The sequence below is a fragment of the Panthera leo genome, chromosome E2 (genome assembly GCF_018350215.1).
Source record: "Panthera leo isolate Ple1 chromosome E2, P.leo_Ple1_pat1.1, whole genome shotgun sequence".
In the NCBI taxonomy this organism is placed as follows: domain Eukaryota; kingdom Metazoa; phylum Chordata; class Mammalia; order Carnivora; family Felidae; genus Panthera; species Panthera leo.
Window position 1 is genome coordinate 3281400 of NC_056693.1, and position 15577 is coordinate 3296976.

At 59.8% G+C, this 15577-nt stretch overlaps 1 protein-coding gene across 2 annotated transcripts; it reads left to right on the forward strand.

Annotated features, from left to right (window-relative positions):
* The first annotated feature begins 534 nt into the window (after positions 1-534).
* TNNT1 (troponin T1, slow skeletal type) lies at positions 535-15082 on the forward strand. 2 transcript variants are annotated; one of them, XM_042918486.1, is made up of 14 exons: positions 535-597; positions 3412-3453; positions 3561-3574; positions 3744-3773; positions 4016-4048; positions 4776-4797; positions 6934-6994; positions 7274-7390; positions 7598-7675; positions 9455-9568; positions 10840-10949; positions 13509-13599; positions 14179-14219; positions 14964-15082. In XM_042918486.1, exons 2-14 carry the CDS (start codon positions 3422-3424, stop codon positions 15007-15009), a joined length of 789 nt encoding a protein of 262 aa, XP_042774420.1. In that variant the 5' UTR covers positions 535-597; positions 3412-3421; the 3' UTR covers positions 15010-15082. The 2 variants fall into 2 exon arrangements, with proteins under 2 accessions (XP_042774420.1, XP_042774419.1); XM_042918485.1 differs by lacking the exons at positions 3744-3773; positions 4016-4048 and having other exon boundaries at positions 540-597.
* The last annotated feature ends 495 nt before the right edge of the window (positions 15083-15577 follow it).

Consider the following 15577-nt stretch of genomic DNA (forward strand, 5'->3'; position numbering starts at 1 on the left):
CCACACCTGCTTCCCCGCTTTAGCGCCTGTTGTCACCGGGGTGGAATCCTGGTGGCAGACAAAGGGGTGGGGGTGGGGAGGGGGAGACAGAGAGATGGACAGAGACAGAGGGAAAGACAGACCCACAGGCGGAGAGTCACAGGGACAAAGGAGAGGCAGACAGTGTCGGAGAGGTGGAGGCCCAGAGACAGAAACCACAAGGGAGAAAGCGCCCCACGGTCCCCCTTTTGTCAATAACTATTCTCCAAGGACCTACTGTGTGCTGAGCCCAGGGACTCCAAAGCAGAGAATGCAGCGTGCTGTACGGGAGGTGGGGAGCCCAGAGGTCGGGGTCACCTGACCCAGCCTGGGATCAGGGCGGTGCTGATGGGGTGGAGGGGTCCCCAAGCAGCCGGGAGGAGCCAGGATCCTAAATGTGGAGCCCGAGTGGGGGCAGGGCCGCCCCAGAGCTGGGACTCCCGGTTGGAGAAAGGAATTCCTCCCCCTCCCTGTCCCCTGGGAGGCGGGGCTGAGCCTCAGCTATAAACCCAGGGGTGCTTCAGCTCGGTCAGCCAGGCTCTGCCCCGCCGTTCTCCGCTCCTGCCGACCCAGCCTTAGGTAACGGTCCTGCTGTCTCCAGGGACTTTGTACTTGGAGGAGGGGACGGGAGGGAAACGGGAGGGGTGTGGAGAGGAGCCACGGAGGTGGAGGGGGCACCAAATAAAGGCTTGAGAATTTGGGAAGCTCAGCCCTTATGGGGACCTAGGATGGAGGTATTAGGATTTGAGAATTACAGAGTCTGGGGGTGCCGAGATTGGGGCGTCCCAGAGGAGCACACCTTCAGACCTGGGAGGTCTGAGTCTGAGGGGATCTCAGAAATTGGGGGGTATCTGGGCTTGGATATTAGACAATCTGAATGTCAGGACTGGGGGCCTCAGACTCTAGGGATTCAGGAATTGGGGGGTCTCAGGATGCTGAGGCTTCAGAACTTAGGTGTTAAGACCTCAGGCGTCAGGATCTGAGGAAGTCTGAGCCCACAGTCTGGGGTCTCAAGTATTGGGGTCTCGGAATCTGGAGACACGAGGACTTGTGTGTCCCCAGAAACCAGGGACGTCGTAAATTGGGGTCTCAGGATCTGCGGGTATCAGGATTTAGGGATGCTCTTAACCTGGGTACTGTGGAGACTGGAGGACCTCAAAGTTGGGGTGGTGTCCCTGTAGGGGTCAGGATGAGGTCTGTGGACGGGGCTGCTCTTGTCCCGTCCTGCCTCCTCCTAGGCTGTGGGTGGTGGGGAAAGGAGGGGACAGGTGGGAAGGTAACCAGCCAGAGGGGAGGGGTGGGAGGGAGCGGGTGTGACTAAGTCTCCCAGGAGCCTCCCTCCTTGAATCCCTTCTTAGGAAATGTCCTCTATTTCACCATCTACGACATCCCCCCGAAATAGCCTTTGGAGGTGGGACAGCTATTGTCTTCAGGCCCCAGTCCCTTCCCAAATACCTTCTCCTAATCCCAGCTCAGATCGGGTTCCCATGGACATGTCATAAGACAAAAGAGGACAGCTGTGGTGGTGGAGGGGCAGGAGTGGTGGCTTTGGGGCTGTGCCCGACCACACCGCCCAAAGCCCTTTCCCCGTCAGGGCCCCCGGCCCCTCCTTCCTCAGACCCAGGAGTCCTGGCCCCCAGCTTCTCCTCCCTCAGACCCAAGAATCCAGGCCCCCTGCCGCCCCCCTGCCCCTCTTCAGTCAGACCTAAGAGCCCAGCTACACCCAGCCCCTCCTCCCTCAGACGCAGGCCCCCAGTCCCCTCCTCCCTCAGACCCAATAGTCCAGGCCCCCAGCCCCACCTCCTTCAGACCCAGGAGTCCTGCCCCCCAGCCCCTCTTCCCTCAGACCTAGGAGTCCTGACCCCCAGGATCTCTTCCCTCAGACCTGGAAGTCCTCCTCCTCCCTCCTCCCTCAGACCTCCTGAGGCCCCTCCTCCCTCAAACCTAGGAGTCCTGACCCCCCAGGACCTCCTCCCTCAGACCAGGCCCCAGGCCCCAAGCCCCTCCTCCCTCAGACCCAGGAGTCCAGGCCCCAGCCCCTCCTCCCTCAGACCTAGGAGTCCAGGTCCCAGGCCCCTCCTCCCTCAGACCCAGGAGTCCAGACCCCTAGCCCCTCCTCCCTCAGAGACTAGACTCCCAGCCCCTCCTCCCTCAGACCCAGGAGTCCAGACCCCCAGCCCCCTCCTCTTTCAGACCCAGGAGTCCAGACCCCCAGCCCCTCCTCCCTCAGAGACTAGACTCCCAGCCCCTCCTCCCTCAGACCCAGAAGTCCTGGCCCCCAGCCCCTCCTCCCTCAGACCCAGAGGTCCAGATCCCCAGTCCCTCCTCCCTCAGACCCAGGAGTCCTGAACCCCAGCCCCTCCTTCCTCAGAACTAGGAGTCCTGACCTCCCAGGACCTCCTCCTTCAGAACCGAAAGTCCAGGCCCCCAGCCCCCTCCTCCCTCAGACCCAGGAGTCCAGGCCCCAGCCACTCCTCCCTCAGACTCAGGAGTCCTGAACCCCAGCCCCTCCTCCCTCAGACCCAGGAGTCCAGACCCCCAGCCCCCTCCTCTCTCAGACCCAGGAGTCCAGGCCCTCAGCCCCCTCCTCCCTCAGACCCAGGAGTCCAGACCCCCAACCCCTCCTCCCTCAGGCCCAGGAGTCCTGGCCCCCAGCCACTCCTCCGTCAGACCAGGAGTCCAGGCCCCCAGCCCCTCCTCCCTCAGACCCAGGAGCCCAGGCCCCCAGCCCCTCCTCCCTCAGGCCCAGGAGTCCTGGCCCCCAGCCACTCCTCCGTCAGACCAGGAGTCCAGGCCCCCAGCCCCTCCTCCCTCAGACCCAGGAGCCCAGGCCCCCAGCCCCTCCTCCCTCAGACCCAGGAGTCCTGGCCCCCAGCCACTCCTCCCTCAGACCCAGGAGTCCAGGCCCCAGCCACTCCTCCCTCAGACCCAGGAGTCCAGGCCCCCTGCCGCCCCCCTGCCCCTCTTCTGGCAGACCTAAGAGCCCAGCTACACCCAGCCCCTCCCCTCTCAGACCCAGGCCCCCAGTCCCCTCCTCCCTCAGACCCAATAGTCCAGGCCCCCAGCCCCACCTCCTTCAGACCCAGGAGTCCTGCCCCCCAGCCCCTCTTCCCTCAGACCTAGGAGTCCTGACTCCCAGGATCTCTTCCCTCAGACCTGGAAGTCCTCCTCCTCCCTCCTCCCTCAGACCTCCCAAGGCCCCTCCTCCCTCAGACCTAGGAGTCCTGACCCCCAGGACCTCCTCCCTCAGACCAGGCCCCAGGCCCCAAGCTCCTCCTCCCTCAGACCCAGGAGTCCTGAACCCCAGCCCCTCCTCCCTCAGACCAGGAGTCCAGGCCCCCAGCCCCTCCTCCATCGGGACCCCAGCTCACTGCCGCGTTTTCTGGTCCTCAGGTCACACAGGATGTCTGACACCGAGGAGCAGGAATATGAGGAGTGAGTGGCAGGCGGGAGGGCTGGGGGCGTGGAGATGTGGGAACATTCTCCCACCTGCAAGACTTCTAACCGTCCCTCTCGCTCTTTCCTCCCACCCCTGCCTTCAGGGAGCAGCCCGAAGGTGAGTGGGGAGTGGGCCGGCCTTAGTGGCCTGGGGACACGCAGGCGGGAGGCGAGAGGACAGGCGGGGTCGCCCACTGCCCCCACGCCCACCCTCCGGGGTTCCGGCGCCTTGCGCGGGCCCCGAGGGCTCCTAACCCTGCTTTCTCTGCCCCCACCCCTACCTGCAGAGGAGGCTGCGGAGGAGGAGGAGGAGGAAGGTGAGGCCTGGACTCCGCGGGGCTGCAGCCTCGAGGGCTGCCCCGCGGGGCCGGGTGGGGAGGGGGCGCTGGGCAGGGCAGAGGCCGGCGGGGACGGGGCTCCCGACCGCCCCGGCTTCAGGTCCTTTAACAGCCTCCCCCCTCTCTTTCCTCTCTGCCCCCCACTCCCCGGCGTGGCCGCTCCCCCTCGCTCCCCCATCCTCGCTTCTCCCCTCTCCCCCTCCCCCCTGCCTCCTCCCCAGCCGCCGAGGAGCCGGAGCCGGTGGCAGAGCGAGGTAACCGCGGCTGCTTCGCTTGCCGAGACCGATATCCTCGGGCCCTGACCCCCGCGAGGAACCCCTGCGCCCCCCTGTAACCCGCCCAGGCCCGGTCCTTTAAGCCCCGGAGAGCTCGCGCGCCCTCTGGTGTCCACGAAGGGAAATGGCCTCGCTGAGGCTTTAACCCTTTCCCTTCCTTCTTAAAGGGACCGACACCCAAGCCTTCTTCCCCAACCTGGAGGAATACTTGTAGAAGGGTTGGATGTTTGCGGACAGGCACCCTCCCCCTCCCGCCCATCTTCGCCCCCACCCCGTTATTTTTTTCCTCCATATACATTCAAAGGTTGGGGCCCGAGTTGCAGAAGGGGCTACTACTGGGAGCCCAGGATTCCTGTGTCCCCAAGGGGGAGGGCTGGGGACACCCTGCAGTGCTAGGTCTTAATGCGGGGGAGGGGGGTGCGGGGGAGGGAGCTGAGCTCTGGGCAGGTGATAGGAGGAAGATCTGGGGGTTTGGACCCCTGTGGGGGGGATCCCCACACCAGTTCTGAATGTATATCTGATGCGTGTGACCCTCTTCCTCCTTTACGGCCACCTGATTTCCTTCCCCCCTCTTGCCCCCCACTCATGCCTCTCCCCTAGAGCTGCTCCTGGGGGCCATAGCTTGGAGGGGGGTGTTCCCTCTCTGGGCGTGTCAGGCCCGCCCCTATGAACTCTTGTTAATTATCTCTTTGTGTTTTCCCATTAGAAGAGGAGCGGCCCAAACCAAGGTGAGATCCTAGGAGGGTGGAGGTGGGGGGGGGGGTCCCAATCTTATCCTCCTTAATGTGTGCCCCACCAGAGATAGGGTGGGGGAGGGGAAGCAGGAAAGGAGCTGGGGCAATTGATATGGGAAAGGACAGGGCTTCCTTCTTTCAGCACACGTTCCAGAGACCTTCCCGTGGTGTTGGGCAAGTCAGACCCTGTCTGCTCTGTTGGGGAAACAGACCCCGTGACAGTGATGGTAGCACAGAAGAGGGCCCTATGTTTGCCCTGGGTAGTCAGGGAAGGCTTCCCAGGGGAGGTGATGCCTCAGTCCTGAGGGATGAAGAGTTCACTAGCTGAATGAGGCTGGAGGGGTATTGTAGTTGAGAAAGCCTGCAGGGTGTGGCTGCTGGATCTAGGCCAGGCTTTCAGGGAACCGACACAGACACAGCTCATTCTGATGATGAGGTTCCAAACTAGGCAGATCTGTGGAGGCCATGAAAGCTCATGGAGGCAGAGGGTCCTGGAGGAAGTGACATCGGGGCCCAAGCTTGGAGACGCAAGGAGGCAGCAACGCAAGCATAAGAAATAACTTAGATGCAGAGTCCTCTGGGTTGGTTTGGCCAGTGACACCAATTCCACTGTGGCTGGAGTGTGGAGGGCAAGAAGGGGCTGGGCCCTGAAGGCCGGGGGCCCTGGGGAGTCCTGGAAGGGTTTTGAGCAGAGGAGACAGACCTGAGTGAGAGAGTAAGGGGGAGCAAGAGATCATAGGTGTGCTTCAGGAGGAGGGAAGGCCTCAGGGGAAGGGCATTGCAGGCAGAGGGAACAGCATATGAAAGGCCCAGGGGTACAAAGGCACATGGCATAGCCGGGGAACCATGAAATGTGTCTGTGACGGAGGAGAGAAGTTACTGGAGGAGTTGACTGGGGTCAGATGGAGAAGGGCTTTGGATGCTGAGTTGCTCGGACTTTGTCTTAAGGATGAGATCTGGGTGTTAGAAATGCCCCTCTAAAGTCATGAAAGACGAGGAACCGAAGGTGGACAGCTGGAGACTGGGAGGCCAGGAGGAGGCTGGCAGGAAGGTTCTGGTGAGAGGGACTGAGGCCTGAGCTGGGGCAGGGGGCAAGGGGTGGAAAGGAAGGAACAGACTGGGGAGATTGCCAGGCAAAGGGGTCAGGACTTGCCATTGGGGCGAAGGGAAGGAGGAGGAAAGGACCACGGTCTGGGGTCTGGGCTGGGAACCCCACTCGGTCTTGGGGAAGTCGATGAGTTCAGCAAGGGCGTGACATGTGAGAAAGCGGGAAATGTTCAGGAGGCTCCTGTTAACCTGAGTCTGGGACTTAGAAGTGAGTCCAGGCTGGAGACGGAGTCGGTGAATCTCCCATAATGAATGATAATCAAAGCCACGGGAGTGAGGGACACGGGTCATGAGAGTGTCCTATGGATGAATAAAAGGGCAAAGCTCTCAGAAGAGCTCCCTTCAGAGGAGCGGGAAGAAATCAGGTGAACGTGCTGTCTTAAAAACCAGAGGAGAGGGGCGACTGGGTGGCTCAGTCGGTTAAGCGCCCGACTTCAGCTCAGGTCACGATAGAACACTCGGTGAGTTCGAGCCCCGCGTCGGGCTCTGTGCTGACAGCCTGGAGCCTGCTTCGGATTCTGTGTCCCCCTCTCTCTCTGCCCCTCCCCTGCTCATGCTCTGTCTCTCTGTCTCAAAAATAAATAAAAACATAAAAAAAAAAAAAAATAAAACAGGGGAGAGAATTCCGATTAAAGCCAGATGAAGGGCTGACCACGCTCCGCCCCCAATGCACCGCCCTGTACGAATACAACGCAAGCCGCGTCTGTAACTATATATTTTTTACAAGCCACGTTTTAAAAAGTAGCACAAAACGGGTAAAATTCATCTTAACAGCATTTTTTTAATTCAACCCATTATATCTGAAATTTCATCATTTGCACATGTAATCGGTAGGAAACATTATTAGCGAACTATTTTACATGCGTTTGCTGGAGGCAAGTTTTGGAAATTTCACTGGCAAGCCCGCGGAATCTGGATTCGGACGAGCCAGCCACCTGCCTGGTGCTCCGAACCGCGCGTGGCTGCCACCTGCTGGTCGGCGCAGCCCGGGAGCCCCAGTTTTCCCCCCTTTCCGCCCGACAGGCCTGTGGTCCCTCCTCTGATTCCCCCGAAGATCCCAGAAGGGGAACGTGTGGACTTCGATGTAAGTACCTGGACATCCGGTCCCCAGGGCGCTTTTGTGCAAATTAGGAAGAGGCGCTGGGTCCCGCTCCTTTTGGGAGGCCGCCTAATGAACCGAGTGGGCCTCTAGTGCCACCTGCTGGAAACATCGCGAAAGCGCCCCTGGTTCTCTAGACTGTCCAAGCCCGTCCCGGCCGGCAGGGGGCCCCGCCCCCGACGTCGCTCAAAGGTGCCCGCAGGCGGGTGCCTCCTCCCCTGCCCTGCCCGGGAATGACGGGGGCCCGCACCCTCCGTGCTGTAGGACATCCACCGGAAGCGCATGGAGAAGGATCTGCTGGAGCTGCAGACGCTCATTGACGTGCATTTTGAGCAGCGGAAGAAGGAGGAAGAGGAGCTCATAGCGCTGAAGGAGCGCATTGTGAGTGCGGCGACCGGGGTGCGGCGAACGCCCCCCTCCCCCGGGGCCTTCCTTGGGGTCCAGGGCAGGCCCGAGGCCGAATCTTTGGGCGCTTGCCTAAGTCGGTGGTCGCACGCAAACTAGCTCATCTCTGCTCTTGACCTCCTTTGCGGGGGCGGGGGGAGGGGTGGGGGTTCCTACACCCCCTCATTTTTCTCTCTCCTCCAGGAGCGGCGCCGGTCAGAGAGAGCTGAACAACAGCGCTTCAGAACCGAGAAGGAGCGCGAGCGTCAGGCTAAGCTGGCGGTGGGTGCCTCCCCTCCCCTGGGAGACCAAATGTACTTCTTCAGCTGGTTGCTCCATTTCCCAGTCATGATATTGTCTGCGGTCCTGAGAGAGCCCTTGTGCTGTGTTATTCAAGGATCTGTCGGTTGGAAGGGGCAGAAACCCCAGCCCAAACTGGGTTCAGCAGAAAGAGAATTTTATTGGCTCACATAACTAAACAAGTGTAGAGTGTGACTTGCTTCAGGTATGGCTGGATCAAGGAACTTAAGCAAAATCTCCCAGCTCTTCTCTTCCCATCCCCCGGGCTCACCTTTCTATGGACATTGCGGGTGGTGAGCTCATCCTGGGTTTGCCTGGGACTTTCCTGGTCGGCGCCCTGAAAATCCTGTGTCCCATCAGACCGAGGCGAACGGAGTTGTTGGTCACCCTGCTGGACACCCCGTTCTCAGGCAGGGGTGACAAATGACCACCAGCTACTTGGGCTCAAACTCTTTTGTCTGTCTTCTGCACGATCCTGGGGTGCCTTCAGACTGGTCACCTGTCCATCTTGGAGCAAATTGCTGGCTAGTTGTAGGCCACTGGTTAGAATATTCCCGTTGGTGTAGGGCCTTGGAGGCACGACCTGACTTGGAATCAAGGAGTGGCCCGCCTGAACCACTTTCAAAGATTGGTAGTAGACTGACATGGTCGGCAAATACTGGTCTCCCCAAGATGTTCATGTCCCAATTCCCAGAGTCTGTGAATATGGTACCTGGCATGGCAAAAGGGACTTTGCAGGTGCGATCGAGTTAAGGACGTTGAGGTGGGAGATGATTCTGGATTATCCAGATCGGCCTCGTGTTATCACAAAGGTCCTTACAACAGGGAGACCGTAGGGTCAGAGTCAGAGATACTTGAAGATAGTGTCCTGCTAGCTTTGCAGAGGGAGGAAGGGGCCAGGAGCCAAGGGTTGCATGCGGTGCCTAGAAGCAAGGGCAAGGGAGTGGATTCTCCCCGGGAGCCCCCAGCAGGAACCGGCCCTCTTCACTCCTTGGTTTTAGCCCATAAGACCCATTTCAGACTTCTGACCCGCAGAGCTGTAAGGTGATAAGCTTTTGCTGGTTTAAGCCCCTCAGTTTGCCAATTACAGCAGCAGGAGGAAACTGATTCAGGTGGGGCCTGCAAAAACCCATCGTGCCCACCTCACCAGCACTTCCAGGGGGCAGAGGGGTTGGTCTGCAAGCCACCGTTTCTGGGGCATGCGGTGCAGACTTTGAAACGTGGGGATGCCGTCACTAGACGTTGCAGAACCCCTTCCTCAGGCTCGAGGCCATTCAGCCCCTTCTGGTGCCCCAAGCCCCCCACCCCATCACCAGTCACCCTCCTTCATCCTCTGAGACATTCTTGTCTCCTGAGAATAAGGGAGATGAAGGCCCAGAGAGGGTGAGTATCTGCACTGAGGCCACACAGCAACCTCACCATCGGCCTTCAGGCTACAGGACTGTAGAAAACAAGCAGGCACATCCCTTGCATTTTAATTCTTGCTTGAGGGATATTAAGGACCAGAGAGGAAAGGGACTCGCAGGTGATCACAGAGCCGCAGGTGGTCACAGAGCCCAGGTGGTCACAGAGCCAGGCCTGGAAGGGCCAGGAGCAGAATGCCTGCATTTTTGCCTTTCCTGACCTTGACTTTGTCCCATGCCTTGGGTCTGGTTGATTGCTGCTTCCATCGGCTCACACCTGAGCCCCCCCTCCCCCACCGGAATCTCAGACCCCTCCCCCCAGAGGGTGGCCTTGGGGTTAACCCCTTTCTTCCCTTAGGAGGAGAAAATGCGGAAGGAGGAAGAAGAGGCCAAGAAGCGGGCTGAGGATGATGCCAAAAAGAAGAAGGTTCTATCCAACATGGGAGCCCATTTTGGGGGTTACCTGGTCAAGGTGAGTTCAGTCCCCTGGGACCTAAGGTCTACATTCCCAGGGAGGAGGGGCTGGGGGCCTAGACTTCTGGTTCCTGATAGGGGAGGTCTGAGGGAGGAGGAGGAGGCTAGGGGCCCAGATTTTTGGGTCTGAGGGAGGAGGGGCTGGGGGCCTGGACTCCTGGGTCTGAGGGAGGAGGGGCTGGGGGCCTGAGGCCTGGTCTGAGGGAGGTGGGGCTGGGGATCTGGGTCCTGGGTCTGAAAGAGGAGGGGCTGGGGGCCTGGACTCCTGGGTCTGAGGGAGGAGGGGGCTGGGGTCTGGACTCCAGGGTCTGAGGGAGGAGGGGCTGGGAGTCTAGTCTCTGAGGGAGGAGGGGCTGTGGGGTCTGGACTCCTGGGTCTGAGGGAGGAGGGGGCTGGGGTCTGGACTCCAGGGTCTGAGGGAGGAGGGGCTGGGGATCTGGGTCCTGGGTCTGAAAGAGGAGGGGCTAGGGGCCGGGACTCCTGGGTCTGAGGGAGGAGGGGCTAGGGGCCGGGACTCCTGGGTCTGAGGGAGGAGGGGCTAGGGGTCAGGACTCCTGGGTCTGAGGGAGGAGGGGCTGTGGGGTCTGGACTTCTGGGTCTGAGGGAGGAGGGGCTGGGGATCTGGGTCCTGGGTCTGAAAGAGGAGGGGCTAGGGGCCGGGACTCCTGGGTCTGAGGGAGGAGGGGCTAGGGGCCTGGACTCCTGGGTCTGAGGGAGGAGTGGGGTGGAGGTCTGGACTCCTGGTCTGAGGGAGGAGTGGCTGGGGGCCTGCGGCCTGGTCTGAGGGAGGAGGGGCTGGGGATCTGGGTCCTGGGTCTGAAAGAGGAGGGGCTAGGGGCCGGGACTCCTGGGTCTGAGGGAGGAGGGGCTAGGGGCCGGGACTCCTGGGTCTGAGGGAAGAGGGGCTGGAGGCCTGGACTCCTGGGTCTGAGGGAGGAGGGGCTGGGGGGCAGGACTCCTGGGTCTGAGGGAGGAGGGGCTGTGGGGTCTGGACTCCTGGGTCTGAAGGAGGAGGGGGCTGGGGTCTGGACTCCAGGGTCTGAGGGAGGAGGGGCTGGGGGCCTGGACTCCTGGGTCTGAGGGAGGAGGGGGGTGGAGGTCTGGACTTCTGGGTCTGAGGGAGGAGGGGCTAGGGGCCGGGACTCCTGGGTCTGAGGGAAGAGGGGCCAGGGGCCAGGATTCCTGGGTGTAGGGACAGGTGGCGAGGAGCTCAGCCCCCTGTGTTCTGATCAGTCCCACAGTTGAGTACCTCCCCTTCTGTCCCCTCAGGCAGAACAAAAGCGTGGTAAGCGCCAGACAGGCCGGGAGATGAAACTACGCATCCTGTCTGAGCGTAAAAAGCCTCTGAACATCGACCACATGGGAGAAGACCAACTCCGGTAGGTGTCCTGGGGGCCTCAGCGTGGGACGGGCTTGTTGTAAGACAGGGAGATAAGGGGACCAGCTCTGGGAGGGCAGAAGCCCGGGTCTGAGCCCTCGTGCTGTGTGACTTTCGGGCAAGGGTCTCCCCCTCTCTGGGCCCCTTGCTGTCTTCCCTGTGATACATGTCACTGGTATAGGACCCACTTTTTGTGGGTACCGTGACCTGTGGAGCCTGGGAGGTAATAAGGCCAGACGAGATAACTCCCCCAAATTTAGGAGATTATGTTGACTCCTTGATGTCCTGTGGAAACTTAGGAAGGCCCCGTCTTTTCTCTGAATCGAAGCCAGATGTGCCGGTGAGAACTTTCCAGCCACGTCTCTGCCCCACCAGACTCTACCTCCCCCTTCACCTCCCGTTCACGACAGCCCACTCCTCATGATAAGCCGTCAGTGGGAAGGCTGCGGAGGACTTTTCCTCCGGGGGCGTCATTTGTGCTTTGACGTACTCTGGCCTGGGACGTGGCTCATGTAGCCAGGAACCCCCACTACCCCCGAGGCTGCACAGTGATGGGGTCTGGAACTCAGCCTCCGACGGCAGCGCTCAGTGCCTGCTCTACCGCTCACTGCTGAGTGATCTTAGGCACGTGAGGTAATTTCTCTGAGCCTCACTTTCCTTACTGGTAAAAATGAGGATAGGAGGACACAGCCTACCTGGTCCGCCTGGGAAAGGTCGGTGAGGCGACGATAGTGAAGGGGATGGCTGCAGGGCTCATGGCCCTGTGAGGTAGATCCTATCATTATCCTCACGTTAAAGATGAGGGACCTGAGGCACAGAGAGGTTAAGTAAGCTTTCCAGGGCTGCACAGCGTGCAAGCATGAGAGCGGGGATTTGAACCCTGGGCTCGCTGTGGTATAAAATGGGGTGATGGTCGCTGGTTAACAGCTGGGTCTCCGGGGGCAGAGACTCCAGAGTATAGCATTTGCCCATTTCTGCGACGTAACTACTCTCACCGTGCGGATTTCAGACTACCAGCGTGAGGACACGGCTCGCGGGGTCAGCTCTGGGAGGCGTTTGAATGGCTCCAGCCCGCAGCTCACCATGTGCCCTGCCTTCTGAGCACGTTATCACAGGGCATAAAATAACATGTAGCTGGTGTTCATTTTTCCCTCTTGTCCTCTTCTTCCCCTGTCCACCAGCACACAGCCACTCGTCATTGGGGTCCGCTAATATTGAGGCCCTGTTATCTCCACTGTATTCATCAGATAAAGGTCTTCAGGGTGTATGCAATTTTTTTTAGATAAAAACATGCCCCAGAGCAGAGGGTGGTAGCTAGCGAGAGAAAACCAGGAAGGCTAGTAATAATCAAATGAATAGTGACACTAGCTTTATTGCAGATTTTTGTCAGTTAAGAATATGCTTGGCCTCAGGGCCTGGGTGGCTCAGTCAGTTGAATGTTCAATTGTTTTTTTTTTTTTTTTTTTTAATGTTTATTTATGTTTAAGAGACGGAGACAGAGAGAGACAGAGCACAAGCAGGGGAGGGGCAGGGAGGGAGACACATGATCCGAAGCAGGCTCCAGGCTCTGAGCTGTCAGCACAGTCCCTGAAGTATTCAACTCTTGATTTCAGCTCAGGTCATGAACTCACAGTTCATGGGTTTGAGCCCCACCTCAGGCTCTGGGCTCACAGCGCAGAGTCTGCTTGGGATCCTCTCTCTCCCTCTCTCTGCCTCCCCCCCCCCCCCCCATGCGTGTGCTCTCTCTCTCAAAGTAATAAATAAACTTAAAAAAAAAAAAAAGGATAAGTTTGGCCTCTAATAAAGAGATCTGTCTATAGCAGCCTAAAATACAGAGGCTGATTTTGTCACAGAGAAGCAATCTGACACTAGGGTAGTCCATAGCTGGTATGGGACCTCTACAAAATCACTGGAGACCCAGACTCCTGTTTTTCTGCTCTGCCACATTTAGCCCCATATTTCCATTCTCAAAATCACCTCATAGTCCAATGTGGCTGCTGGAGCTCCAGCCAACACATCCAAGCAGCAGGAAGAAGTCGCAAGGAAGGAGCCACAAAAGGCTTGCTCAGAAGCCGTGCCTAATGACTGCCTTCACCCCACTGGTCACCCCCACCCTCACGCACAGGGAGATTTGGGAGAGTAGCTTTTTAACTGGACCTGTTGCCAAAGGTTGTGTCTAAGGAAGAAAGGGAGAAGAGATATAGAGCAGGCAGCCACAGATTTTTGTGTGCATTTTATGGAGAGGGAAATAGGATTCTAGGGAATCACTCTTGCCAGAAGATAGCAGAGAGGGGATTTGAACCGGGGCTTCCTGACTCCAGAGCCAGAGTTCCTGACCATGACATTATTCTCCCTTACGGAAATGACTTTTGGATGTGGAGACAGGGGGCAGAGACTTAAAAACCCCTTTCTTCTGTTCACTTTGAATATTTTGGCCACACCTCTTAACAAAATGGTACCAATAATGCCCAACTCAGAGGAGACTGGCCGTGTGGCTTTGGACCGTTCTCTCTGGGCTGTGGGCTGGCCCGGTGCGTGACAGCCCTTCTGCCCCTGCCAGGGAGAAGGCCCAGGAGCTGTCGGACTGGATCCACCAGCTGGAGTCTGAGAAGTTTGACCTTATGGCGAAGCTGAAGCAGCAGAAGTATGAGGTGAGACCCGTGTCCCACGGAGGGCAGCGCGGGGTAGGGGTGGGCATGCGTGCGTGCGTGTCCCACGCAGGGCAGGGGTCTGTGTGTGTTTGTGTGTCTGGCGCAGGGCAGTGGCGGGTGGGCGTGTCTGGTGCAGGGCAGGGGCGTGTGTGCGTGCATGCATGCGTGTCCCGCGCAGGGCAGGGCCGTGCGTGCGTGTCTGGCGCATGGCAGGGGCGGTCTGGTGTAGGGCAGGGGCGTGCATGCATGCATGGGTGCCTGTCCTGCGCAGGGCAGGGGCGTGCGTGCGTGCATGCGTGCGTGTCTGGCGCAGGGCAGGGGCGGGTGGGCATGTCTGGTGCAGGGCAGGGGTGGGCAGGCGTACATGCGTGTCTGGCGTGTCCCGCGCAGGGCAGGGGCATGCGTGCGTGTCTGGCGCACGACAGGGGCAGTCTGGTACAGGGCAGGGGCGTGCAAGCGTGCATGGGTGCCTGTCCCATGCAGGCCAGGGGCGTGCGTGCGTGTCTGGCACGGAGCAGGGGTAGGCGGGTGTGGTGGGCGGGCGTGCCCCCGCCCCATCATCCTCCTCTCCCCTTGCAGATCAATGTGCTGTACAACCGCATCAGCCACGCCCAGAAGTTGTAAGTGTGCCTGGGCCGCTGAGCCCCACGCCCCTGCTCCAACCCTGGGGTTCCTCTTTCCTTCCCTGTGGCTCCCCTCCAGTCCCTCGACCCCCTCTGGGCATCTGTCCCTTTCTCTCTGTGTGTCCTTCTCCGGGTTGTCAAGTGGGGCAGGCGATCTTGCCCCCAGGGAGGGTGGACGATGGCTGGAGCGCACCGGGCTGTCGCAGGGGCAGGGGTCGGTGCTCCCGGCCCGTGGTGGGGGGAGGCCGGGGAAGCCGGTCAAAACCTGCGGTGCCCAGGGTGGCCCGCCCCGAGTGCCCGTAACCGCTGTAACGGCCGTGACTATTTCCGCGTCCCTAGCCTCCTTTTCTCCGGCTCTCGGTTCCTCTCTCCATGCCTCCCACCGGCTGCGTCCTTCCCGCCAGCCTTGACCCATCTTGGTGCTACCCACGCTCACTCACCCGTCCCTCCCTTCCCCCAGCCCGTCCTGCTAAACATTTATCAGCTTCCGCAGGGACACCCTGAGCGCACCCACGGACATCAATTCCCTCAGGTCGGGGGGAGCCGGCCTTAGGCCATCAAGCCCACCGCCCCAGTCCGCGACGGGAAAACGCATTTGCCTGCCCCTTCCTCTGGGCAGGGAGAGCCGGACTTTTTTTTTTTGGGAGGGGGGGGCGGGGACTTCCTGAATTGGGGGCAGGGCCCAGCTCAGACGCTGGGGGAGCCCGTCCTGCCTGACACCCCCTCTCTCTTCTCCTACAGCCGGAAGGGGGCAGGGAAGGGCCGCGTTGGAGGCCGCTGGAAGTGAGGCCCTGGGGCTGGAGCCAGAGCCCTGGGAGGACCTGTCCCGTCTCTGCGGTTTGAAATAAATGCTCCGCTTGCAGACACTTACCGAGTTCTATCATTATTACCCCGCAGCCAGCCTGTCGGGTCCCCTTGACTTACAACACTCCATAGGGTGATGTGTCAAGGTGGAGCCCCCCCCTGCTGGTGGGAATGTCACACAGCGTGTGGGAACCACTCTGGCAGGTCCTGGAGAGGCTAAACACAGTTAACGGATGACCCAGTCATTCTACTCCCAGGGGTCTGCCCGAGGGAACTGAAAACATACGTTCGTACACACACACACACACACACACACACACACACACACTGTGCACAAATGTCGGCAGCAACATTACAACAGCCAGAAGGTGGAGACACACGCAAATGTCCAGCAACCGAGGAATGCATGCTAAGGCGTCTTATTCAGCCATAAACCGGGAGGAGGTCCTGACACCGGCTGCAGTGTGGACCAGTCTCAGAAACGGGACGCTGGGTGAAGGAAGCCAGACACCAGAGGCCACAGGTTGTGTGATTTCATTTGTAGGACTTGT

Excerpts from the sequence above, each read along its gene's own strand:
- TNNT1 (XM_042918486.1), top strand. The coding sequence starts at position 3,422 with ATGTCTGACACCGAGGAGCAGGAATATGAGGA. Across the intron at positions 3,774-4,015 it reads GGAGGAGGAGGAGGAGGAAG|CCGCCGAGGAGCCGGAGCCG; the intron begins GTGAGGCCTGGA and ends CCTCCTCCCCAG. Across the intron at positions 13,600-14,178 it reads TGAAGCAGCAGAAGTATGAG|ATCAATGTGCTGTACAACCG; the intron begins GTGAGACCCGTG and ends CTCCCCTTGCAG.